At 39.9% G+C, this 12,842-nt stretch overlaps 1 protein-coding gene across 4 annotated transcripts in view; it reads right to left on the reverse strand.

The window, feature by feature from the left end:
* The window catches only part of LOC144970030 (uncharacterized), a 586,145-nt gene that overhangs the window by 233,861 nt on the left and 339,442 nt on the right, over positions 1 to 12,842 (reverse strand). For 3 of the 4 annotated variants that reach the window (XM_078909209.1, XM_078909208.1, XM_078909207.1), the window contains 2 exons: positions 8,657 to 8,914; positions 7,473 to 7,567 (listed from right to left, as the gene is read on the reverse strand). In XM_078909209.1, the coding sequence (XP_078765335.1) occupies positions 7,473 to 7,567; positions 8,657 to 8,914 (353 nt within the window). The remainder of the gene's footprint in view (positions 1 to 7,472; positions 7,568 to 8,656; positions 8,915 to 12,842) is intronic. The other variant, XM_078909210.1, reaches the window with a different exon arrangement.

Here is a 12,842-nt window from a genome sequence, read left to right on the forward strand (position 1 = left end):
CTCCAAGAGGACATGGATGTTGTCCACGCCCAGATTTCGTGATATCACAGGATGTGTCTGATTGCCTTTCTGTGAGAAAACAATCTGATAATAGAACTAGAATATCTTAATTGAAACAGGCCAATGCCTAACCAAGTTGTGGAATGTCAATGCCCAGACATTGTTTTGAATGCCTCACTGCGTGATAACATGGTGTAAAACAAAAACGATTTTAGAACCTTTCAAGTGATTTTAGTATGTTTCAAACAGTTCATTCTATTATAAAATTTCACAGACAACAGTCCAAATCGAATGTCAAACACATTATCCGGCATTGTCCGGCAGTATCATGACCAAGAGTTATACGGCCATTGTCACCCATCTAAAGACTGGCCACGCTCAACATCTCTTGACTTAGTACCTAGGCTTTTCAACAGATCTAACAGACCCATCTATACAGTCACAGCTGAGTACAGGAAGGTCAAATCATAATCTCGACCTCACTCAGGATTCGAACAAAGGCCTCTTTACGTTGGAGCGTGTGCTCTACCAACTGAGCTATCAAAACAGCCAAGAACAAGAACAAGAGCATGACATAACGGTAGCCCCACTAACCTATATATCAACCACTTACTGTTCAAATCCAGTTGACCTTATGAAATTAGTCTTTTTATGAAAAATAAAAGGACCATTTCAATAATCATCCGTTCTAAATCAAAAACAATTTCTACGGTACCAGAGACGGATACCAAAACGGAAATCCTACCTTTGAAACGAGTCGGATGTGTATAAATAGCCTTTAACGCGTACTAAAATCTAAAGATTTCTACATGAATGAAGAAATTTAACACAACTTTTCATCCCGATTTGACTGTGATATAAAAAAGGCGTAACGTTTTGGCTTTAATGGCGTGAGTAGCCGCAAGGAAATGGGTCACGAGAACAATATTTTCCGATTGATGAGATCCCTGAGACATTGAGAATCAAGGAGAAGAGCTTGAAATAAATCGACGACATTTAAATGACAACAGTCGAAACGTAACCAGTTTACGGCCGTACTCTGGGAAAACACGTATTTAACAATTTGGCCAGAAAAATCGTCCTTCAAATATCGATCGATTTAAATGACCCTCTCCTTGGCAAAAACCTCATAAACCTGGGACTTTATTAAAATCTTCACGAGATCCCAGGTTTGGAAGTTTTTTTTGCAAATATGAGAGTCATTTAAATCGATCGATATGTAAAGGAAGAGTTTTCTGGCCAAATTTTAAAATACGTTTTCTTTCCAGCGTACGGCAGTAAAAATGATTAACATCAAATTAATATTCACTCGACCTTAAGACTCTCTGGGTGAATTTGGACAAACGACGCGACGATGTAACAGGTGGACGGATAAATGGATGGATGGATGGATGGATGGATGGATGGATGGATACATTACATAAAAAACGGCCTCTCGGTTTGTGGTCGACTGAATCGCCACGAACGACCATTTTATTTAGACAATTAATTCTATTTATGTGACGTGTTCAAACGCTGAAAACAACTTCCTCGATGAAACCTGGGAACTGGGAACCCTTTTCTGGGTAGACGAATTTGTACCTCACACTAACAAAACACTTTTAAAACATTTTGATTCGAATAATTTTAACTTAAACTATCAATAAATCATGGGGACCTTCAACTTGTGAAAATATCTTACACCTGGAAACTTAAGAAGTGTCGGGTTTGATGCTTGAGATAATTTAAATCCATCGAAATGCAAACTATCTCATTTCTGAAATTCTTTATAAAATGGTGTTTACTGTGAATAGGACACAGTAATATTATCATGTCGGGTTTTATTTTCCTTATCGCGAAGGGACGTGGGAAGGGGGACAACTCGCAAAGATGAAAATGGACGAGTTGACACATTCAGGAAATTGATTTTGTTTTCTAGCAGATTTAGTATCGGATGAAACAGCCAGATGATTTTGGTTCCCGAATAAACAGAATACAAGTTGTGGTATTGAGAAATTAATGCATGGTGACCCATTGAACAGTCCTCAATCGGAACGAAAAGACGGAGTCCATTTTTAAAATAGATTCATCATTTTCTAAACACCCCCCCCCCAAAAAAAAAAGAACCAAAACAAAGAAATGAATAAATAAATATGTCAAGCCCCTAATCCCCTCCTCAATTACAAAACGACCTAACCCCCCCCCCCCCCCCCCCCCCCCCCCCCCAAGCCATTTCATACAGTACAAGTAACCTGTTACGGTAGACATCCTGTTCCAAATTAAAACTCAGTCGGTATTCTTCGTTGTTCTACAGGAGTCAGGTCCTGTCCAGCATGTTTAGTGTTGCTGGTGGCTTGAGACCCCTTGTAAAGCTCTTTGGACACGTTTAGAGGATATTGCTCTATATAAATCCTCATTAAGTTTTCAGAAGCCAGTGCCTAGAGTTTTAATTAAATCGAATAGGTTATAAGAAAGAAAATAGGGCAAAATGGCAAAATTATGTTATAAATCACAAATTATTGATTATAAAGTCGATTTTTTCCAATATGTCGATAAAGCTCAAACCGCCTAATAATCGATATGCCAATACATCGATAAGAAAACGTCATATCGTATCGGTAAAGAAACTCAAAAGACTAAGTCGGGTGCGAGAAAAAAATAACCAAACTGTAAAAGATAAGAAGCCTATGGCAGTCACAATATAAGTGGTGCAAGTCTGAAATTTTACCACTATCAAAAACCCATTTATCTAAAAAACACAAAAAACTTGAGCTTTTATATAGCGCAATATCCACTAAAAAGCGTGTTCAAAGCGCTTTACAAAAGGTCCAAGAACATCAATACGTAACATGTAGTACGAGATATGTCGCCTGTTAGGCGATAATACAATTTTCTTTTACCTACAGAGACACCGCCATTAACGGTCATTTTACACCTGAGTACGGTGAGAGAATGTGAATAAAGAGCCTTTCCCAAAGACTGAACTATGCGCCGAGCGAGAATCGAACTTGGGACTTTCCGATCCGAAACGAGTGTCATACCACAAAACCACAAAGCTAGGTGCCGCCCAGGTTTGAGAGTTTTTGTCAAGATGAGGGTCATTAAATCGATCGATATTTCAAGGACGAGTTTTCTGGCCGATTTTTTCAAATACGCGACTTTCCAGAGCACGGCAGTGAACTGGTCAAACTTTAAACGACTCTTAAAGACCATGTTGGACAGCAATGACCATTTTACACCTGAGTAAGTGAGAGAATGCGAGAAAAGAGCCGTTTCCAAGGAACTATACGCCGAGCGAGACTCGAACCCAGGACCTTCCGATCCATACCACAAGACCACATAGCCTCAAGTACAGCCATTTCCATTTTTATGAGAGTATAATCCTACAAAAATCCCACGAGCGATCCACTTTATATCAGACAGAACCAAAAAATCCCAATAAACATGAATGGCGGAACGACTAGAATTAGTGGTAATCTTGGGTTCTAGCTAAAGGGATATAGGGAGAGAATAGGATTCAATAGTCTGATGTCACGTCCGCCCAGCAAAGAGCAGTATGGTTCTAAACGAAGAAAATCGGTACTTTTTATTCTTCATGCTGACACTAGAACTTTTCACATGTCATGTGATTAGAATATAAAAAAAAATTTAAAAGATGATCAGATTTATATTTTTTTTCTCCTCTGGATACACTCGTCGGAGAAGTATTTCATAAAGGCGTCCGCCATTGTTCCGATAGTTTAGAAACAGTTACTAAGTTACTAAGCGTCATTACGAGGGAAGTGACGTCACGACTGTTGAACCCTATTACGGGGACGGGGATGGAGCAAATGTATGGGGGGCCGAGAATGGATGATGTCACTTTGTGGTGAAAGTTTTCTTTCAAAGCCCTGAAGTTAGTGCAAATGTAAAAGAGCGATGTTACCTTATTTACAGGTCTGATAACCCAAACTGTTATGGGCTTATTGTTTTTTTTTAATTTTAAAAATACTCTAAAACCAACGCAAAATATTGTCTATTACAACAATGATAAACCAAGCCCAGAAATGCGTTCGGATATCAGACCTGCAAATATATATACGTCGGTAAAGGGTAATTCTTCCTGAGTTTAATGCAATTTAAACTTTCAAAAGGTCTTAATTAGGGACAAGGTTTTATACATTTCAGTAAAAAAAAAAGTGAGCTTTTATATAGCGCAATATCCACTAAACTTGCTCACAGCGCTTTACAATGGGTCCTTGGCCAACAGTAACATTTCACATGTAGGACGGGACTTGACGCCTGTTAGGCGATATTACAATTTTTTCGGACAAAGGCAACGCTGTTAACGGCCAGGTACTCATTTTTCACCTGAGTACGGTAAGAGAATGTGAGTAAAGAGAAGAGCCTTCTTCAAGGACTCAACTATGCGCCGAGCGAGGCTCGAACCCAGGACATCAAATCCTCAGTTTCTACTGGTAATACTCGTATTTAACTTTTTCTTTTCTTCTTATAATAAAATACTCTTCCGCGTCTTTCGTCAGACCACCAAATTTTATATCATATTATTTAATATAAAAAGGGGAGAAAACCATTTAATAACAGAACATAAAAAGGGACGCAACCGTTGGCTCCACTTCAATCGGATGTCAGATCCTCCGATATAAAAAGGGGATGTAAGGGGAGATAAATGGTCCAATGTCCACAAGGGCCATAATAGACTGCCATAGACTGGGGGGAAACGGTCAGAATGAACTGCTATAGACTGTGAGATAAATCTTTTGATGAGGTCTACATTCTATTTTCTTCTTTGCCATTTTCTATCGTTGAGTTTTCCACTCCTTCATCTCCTTCCTATTCGTTGACTTTTCCTCCCAGAATCCTTTGTTCAAATAACTTATCGTTCAGAGGGCGTTTGTTCTTAGATTTTTTTCTGCATTTTGTCTATCTGTCTGACCCTCCCCCCCCCCCTCTCTGTGTGTGTCTGCCCCCCCCTCTCTCTCTCTCTCTCTCTCTCTCTCTCTCTCTCTCACACACACTCCGTCCCTATCGTAAATCTACCAATGCATCAGTCCACCAATCAATCGATTCATCCATCCATCCATCCATCCATCCATCCGTCCATCCATCCATCCGTACCATCCACCAATATCATCCATCCACCCAATCATCCATCCATCCTCCATCCACCTGCATCATCCATCCCCATCCATCACCACCATAATGCATCCATCATCCAATCCATCACTATGCATCCTACACCATTCTCTATCGATCCATCTGTAACCCCCCACCATTCTCTCTATCGTCATCCTCCTCTCTCTCTCCATCATTACACTACCTGTATTCTCTCTATCTATCTATCTCCTAATTCTCATCTTCTATCTCATCTCTATCTATCTTCTATCTCTATCTCCTCTTCTCTTCCATCTCCATCTTCTCTATCTATCTATCTATCTATCTATCTATCTCTATCTTCTACCGTCATCTATCTACTATCATCTATCTATCTATCTATCTATCTATCTACTATCTACTATCTATCTATCTATCTATCTATCTATCTATCTATCTATCTATCTAATCTATTACCTACCTATCAATACATCCATCTTTCTAATGGGGCAAGAACATGCGTTTCAATGAAGTAAAAAAATGATCATTAGATTTTTAAAGTTCACTAGATATGGTAACTTCATTTGATATCTAAAAAATTCGAAACTAAGAGCATACTTCCACTGCAGGTTGTTGCCGATACAACTCACATACAAACACACACAGACAAACCACACACACACACACACAAACACACACACACTCACACACACACACACACGCGCACGGAGCTAATTAACACTTGATGTGTTTTCATACAACTGACAACAATATCAATAACTCTTGAATACGACATTTCACTCACACACAAAAAAGGAAGAGTTTTGCACGTGATGCTCAAATGAGGGGAGGTAATCCAAACGATAATCAATAAATCATATTACACGATCGCCACTACCCTCCCTTCCCTTTCCTGCCCCCTCTCCGTCCCATATTTAAAAAAAAACAACAACATCCTCTTCTCTTTGCCGTATAGATAGTATGCGCTTGGCTAAGAAGCTCATAACATTGCCATCCGGAAGTATAACGGACCAATGCACAAAATGTGTGTATCCATGAACGTTTATAGTCAGGTTAATACAGTTTTGTGAGCATTATTCATAAACGCGGATGGCAAAAAACAATAACAAAGACCCAAGTGACGTCAACTAAGAACTATCTATACTCACGACTCCAACCACAAAATATCTTCCACAAAAAAGAGGTCCTCTCTCTCTCTCTTTTCTGTTGTCTCGTCCGATCTATTTTTATCTCTCTTTCCCTTTCTCCCACATCTCAGTCAATCTCTCTATTTCTTTCTCCCATCTATATCTTCCCTCTACCTCTCTGTCTTTCTCTCCCAAGACACTTTCTATCTTCATATTCTTTCTACAATTCCCTCTTACTCTCTCATTCATTACCTCCACCCTCTCTTCGTCTCCGTCTGTCTCTCTCTCTGTCTCTCTCTCTCTACCCCTCTATCCCCCTCTCTCTCCCCTCTCTCTCTCTCTCTCTCTCTGTCTCTCTCTCTCTCACTCTCTTACCTTTCTGTCCTTTGTCTATCTCTTCCTTTCCGTCTCTTATCAAATTCCCCCTTTCTTCCCTCCCGTTTTATTTTTCTTCCACCCACTCTCTCCCTTTCTGATTTCTTACCTCCTCCCCCGCTCCTTACCTCCTCCCCCGCTCCCTAATTTTTCTCAACCTATCTACCCTCTATCAATCAATCAATCAATCAATCAATCAATCAAGCAAGCAAGCAAGTAAACAAGCTATCTATCTATCTATTTATCATCTATCTATTTATCTGTCTATCTATCTATCATATATCTATCTGTCTAGTATCTCTCTCAGTCTATCCCTCCGTCTCTCTCTCTCTCTCTCTCTCTCTCTCTCTCTCTCTCTCTCTGATGTTCCTGCTCTCTAATACAGAATCAATAAAACATGACCTAAGATCATCTCTATCTATCTATCTGTATATCTTTCTGACTATCTGTCTGTCTGTCTGCTTTTTGTTTTTCTGTCTGGGTGTCTGTCTGACTGACTGCCTGCCTACCTACCTACCTACCTACCTATCTACCTATCTATGTATGTATGTATGATCTATCTATCTATCTATCTATCTATCTATCTATCTATCTATCTATCTATCTATCTATCTACCAACCATATATCTATCTATCTACTATCTTTCTCTCTCTACCTCTCTCTCTCTCTCTCTCTCTCTCTCTGTCAGTCTCTCTACTGTTGCTGCTCTCTACTATAGAATCAACAAAACACGCTCTCTCTCTCGAAAAAAAAAAAAAAAAAACCCAATTAAAATTATCTATTTCTACTAGAATCAATGTTTACCTTGTAAGTGTTATTTATCTTGAAACCAAACGTTTCGACTATAACCCTTTAACAGACAATGAGAGACTTACTTGAGGGTGGTGTTTGGGACAGCTGCCACGACCTCGATGTCCTCGTCTGTATCCTGGGAGGCAAACTTGAGTGTGAAGTGACTCTCGTGTACCTGCTGGGTTGACATGAAATGACAAGGATGTTTATAATGATAGAAGCAATGATGATGATAATGATGATGATGATGATGATGATGGGGATGATGACGATGATGATGATGATGACGATCGTAATGATGATGATAATGATGATGATGATGATGACGATGGGGATGATGACGATGGTAATGATGATGATGATGATGATGACGATGGTAATGATGATGATATAAAATAATAATGATGACGATACTACTACTACTACTACTACTACTACTACTACTACTACTACTACTACTACTACTACTACTACTACTACTACTACTACTTACCACTACTACTACTACTACTACTACTACTACTACTACTACTGCTACTACTACTACTACTACTACTACTACTACTACTACTACTACTACTCTACTACTACTCTACTTACTCCTCCTCCTCCTCCTCTCTACTACTACTACTACTACTACTACTACTACTACTACTACTTCTACTACTACTACTACTACTACTACTACTACTATTACTAATAATTATAAATAACAAACATAATAACAATATCGACTCTATGTAAAACCTAGACTTTATCTGGAAAGCTTGGATGGCTGGGATTGTAAGATATTATGTATAGCGAAAAGTTAGTACTTTGCACACGTCCAGCGTCTCATTCCAAACAATAGCTACCGATTACAAAGCGCCTGTAACACTACAAAATCTGGATAAAATTAGGTTTTAATAAAAATCAAATCATATTGAGCTAGGGCGAGGTGACTTGCTCAATGCCACACAGCGCAGCGGCAGGTGATCGAACTCGGTACCTTTTGGGTACGAAGCAAAAGATCGTACCGCTGAACCACGCTGCCCCCTTTCGGGGTACTATAGATAGAATGAAATTGACGTCACTCGGGTTTTGTTATTGGGTTTTGCCATCCGCGTTTATGAGTAATTTTCAGTAAACTGTATAAACCAGATTATAAACGTTCATGGTTACATATAGTTTTGTGTGTTGGTCCGTTATACATCCGGATGACAATGTTGTGAACTTCTTAGCCAAGAGCACATTATCTATAGTTCTGAAAAGACATAAAACTGTTTACCAATCCAGACTTGGACTGTCGACGAGCGTTGTTGCCTTTTCCGGAGATTCCCGTATCCGAGCCGAAGCCGTTGCTGTCGACGGAATCTTTCCTGGAATTGGGACCGGAAGTGGAGCCACGCCGACTGTTGGGGTCATTGCTGGCCCCGGAGTCGCTGGGCCCGTCCGAGTCTGTGCGCGTGAGGTTGGCCATGTCGGCCAGGTCGAGAGGGAGCCCCTCTGGATTGGCGATTTGAGCCAGGGCTGCTTCTAGGCCGTCCTGGGGGGAGAGAAAGACATGGAAAGAATCAACAATGAGTCAATATGTGACCCTTCGTCTCAAAACGGTAGTATGTGGGGATGTCGATGTTAACATTTAAATGTATTGTCAAAATGTGAGCCCTAGGGTTAAGTTCTCCTGCTTTATTGAGGAGAATAAATAAACGTCTTAACCTGACATAAACTGTAATTTCAAATTTCTTGTAATTCCAACTTTAAAATCTCTTATTTGACCTCTGGTTAAGCCCGACATAATACCGTTTTGGGACAAAGGGTCACACATGAAACGGTATTACATCGGAATGGTTTCACCCTATCCTTACCACCTACAGCAAAATCGTCACATTTGTTTCGACAAAACATACAATTTTTCTTATTCAGATTTATTTTGTACACCACAATGATCTTTGTTTAATTATTAAGAACATAGAGTTGTTTTGTAGAGAAATTGTTTGAGTTTAAAAAATCAATTTTTCTGATGGGTAAGCCTGTCATTTTGGGAAAATACTGAAAAGGATCGATAAGAAGAGGTTAACACTGACTTGAGCTTTTATATAGGGCAATACACTAAACGTGCTCAAAGCGCTTTACTACCAATCGCAAAACTTAACATGTAGAACGAGACATGATGGCGCCTGTTATGCGATATGACATTTATTTCCGACAGACACAACGCTGCTAACGGCCAGGTATTCATTTTACATCTAAGTGCGGTGATAAATTGTTGAGTAAAGAGCCTTTTCCAAGGAGTCAACTACGCGCCGAGCGAGGCTCCAACGCAGGGCCTTCCGATTCGGATGCGAGTGTCATACCACAAGACCACATATCCGCACACACATGTTGACATGCTAGACATTGAGTTACAGTCAAATCAAAACTATAAGATTTAAGTAAAGTTTTTAAAAATAATTTGTGACCCTACGAAGCGGTATTATGTCATGATAAAAAAGTGATGGAAATTTAATTTATCGCCACACACGTGAGACTCCGGGTCAATATCTCTGTCGTCTTAAGGAAGTAAAGATACAACCTTTTTCCTTAAGACGGCAGATCTGTTCGTGATAGTGGAAAAAAATACATTTTTTTACACATTGGAAACACTGTAAAAATAGTATTTTTCTTCATTGTAATTCTAGATTCACTTTTTAGACTCGGATCCATCTCGATATAATATCGTTTTGAGAGAGCGGGTCACATCTATTGATGGGGATCAGATATGTGTAGGTGACACAACATTCCTATATGTCCCACGAACTCGCCTGAAAACAATGGGAGAGATCCGATTCTTTTTAACACCAAGGAGCAACCAAACATCTGGAATGATGTACCGTGAAATTTTCGAGAGAAGACAAATTAATGTAGTGCGGCTATGTTGTCTAGTGGTATGAAACTCACTTTCGGATTGGAAGGTCCTAGGTTCGACTCTCACTCGGCGCATAGTTGGGTCGGTCCTTGGAAAAAACTCTTTACTCGCATTCTCTCACCGTACTCGGGTGTAAAATGAGTACCTGACCGTTAACAGCGTTGTCTCTGTCCAAAAAAACATTTTAATATCGCCTAACAGGCGTCATGTCCCGTCCTAAGTTTACCAGGGACCCCTTGTAATGCGCGTTGAGCAATTTTAGTGGATATTGCGCTATATAAAAGCTCAATTTTTTTATAATTACGAACCATCTGAAAAAGTGTAAAGGAATATGTGCCATGCAAGAAAAATACAAGGAAAAAAAGTGAATCTAGAATTAAAATAAATAAATAAATAAATGAATGAAATTTATACGATGGCTTATCGATAGTATTGACAAGGCTGAGTGCCTACTACTTCTTCATTTTTATTTCATTTCCTGATCTCCGCCAGCAGATACAAACATCTGCTTTCATTTTGCCTCTTCGGCAAAATGGTTTGGTAAACAAAATCCATGTAATCCGACAAACTGTTGCACAATTAGCCGGATGTGTTGTTGTTATTGCAATGATTGATTGATTGATTTCCCCCCCCCCCCCCCCACCCCCGGACTGTTTATGTATCACATTGCTCTTTCAATCAAGATCTTGCTTAGCGTTTTAACCTAACCCCCTTCAACATTCTGACTGCGTCAGTGAACGGTAAGGAAATTGTGTGTGCGCACGAAAAATTTCATAAAAACCGCGATTCCTTTGCTATTAAAAAGTAATAATAGCGATATATATATATATATATAAGAGAGAGAGAAAGAGAGAGAGAGAGAGAGAGAGAGAGAGGGAGAGAGAGAGGGGGAGAGAGAGAAAGAGAGAGAGAAGGGGAGGGGGTGAGAAAGAGATACACAGAGAGATATATATATATATAGAAAGATAGGTAAATATATACTGATAGAAGACAGATAGATCGATCATTAGATAACAAAGATAGAGGAAGAGATAGCAAGATGGATGTAATACGAGAGAGAGAGAGAGAGAGAGAGAGAGAGAGAGAGAGAGAAAGGGAGAGAGAGGGAGAGTTAGACAGAGAGAGAGAGAGAGCGAGAGAGAGAAAGGGAGAGAGAGGGAGAGCTAGACAGAGAGAGAGAGAGAGAGAGAGAGAGAGAGAGAGAGAGAAGAGAGAGAGAATTGAAAGATGGGGAGGGAAGATGTTGAATTCAATGCTAAGGAGAGACTTGACGAGAAGACGAATTATTAATAATTTGATATAAAAATAGGACTAATATTATTATTGTGGCATCATAATATGATTAACAGGCTTAGATACTCCTAGTGGCTGGTTTGATGCGTACAACGTAGATTTAACGTAAACATAGGCGATGATTTACCACTTAACTCAATCCGCTTATTTAAAAATTTGGCCAGAAAACTCGGCCTTCAAAGATCGATCGATTGAAATTACCTTTATCTTGAAAAAAAAAAACAAACCGTCTCAAACCTGGGACTTCGTTAAAGACCTCTCACAAGGTCCCAGGTTTGAGAGTTTTTGACAAGATGAGGGTCAGATAAATCGATCGATATTTGAAAGCCGAGTACCTGGCCGTTAACAGCGTTGTCTCTGTCCGATAAAAATTGTAATATCGCCTAACAGGCGTCATGTCCCGTCCTACATGTTAAATGTTGCTGTTGACCAGGGCCCCCTTGTAAAGCGCTTTGAGCACTTTAGTGGATATTGCGCTATATAAAAGCTCAATTTAATTTGATTTAAGGGACGATTTTTTTGACCAATTCTATTTAAATACGAGCAGTTCACTGGTAAATCATCGTCTGCCTGTGTTTAAATAATAAATAATTGAGCTTTATATAGCGCAATATCCACTTGATGTGCTCAAAGCGCTTTACAAGGGGTCCCTGGTCAACAGCAACATTTGACATGTAGGACGGGACATGACGCCTGTTAGGCGATATTACAATATTTCGAAAAAAGACAACGCTGTTAACGGCCAGGTACTCATTTTACACCTGAGTACAGTGAGAGAATGTGAGTAAAGAGCCTTTTCCAAGGACTCCACTATGCCCGAGCGCGAGGCTCGAACCCAGGACCTTCCGATCCGAAAGCGAATGTCATACCACGAGACCACATAGCCGCACATGGCCCACATAGTTTACGGTATGTCTACGTTTTCTGCCTCAAACCAGACAATATGAGTATCTTGTGAGGCTATATGGTCTAGTGGTATGACACTCGCTTTCGGATCGGAAGGTCCTGGGTTCGAGCCTCGCGCTCGGCGCATAGTTGAGTCCTTGGAAAAGGCTCTTTACTCACATTCTATCACCGTACTCAGGTGTAAAATGAGTACCTGGCCGTTAACATCGTTGTCTCTGTCCGGAAAATTGTAATATCGCCTAACAGGCGTCATGTCCCGTCCTTGTAAAGCGCTTTGAGCACATTTAGGGATATTGCGCTATATAAACGCTCAATTTTTTAATAATTTTTTTTATCTAGGCAAAGAGGCAACCAGTATCCGGCATGT

The sequence above is a fragment of the Berghia stephanieae genome, chromosome 4 (assembly GCF_034508935.2).
Source record: "Berghia stephanieae isolate SIO BIC M18660-M18661 chromosome 4, UCSD_Bste_1.3, whole genome shotgun sequence".
Taxonomy (NCBI): domain Eukaryota; kingdom Metazoa; phylum Mollusca; class Gastropoda; order Nudibranchia; family Aeolidiidae; genus Berghia; species Berghia stephanieae.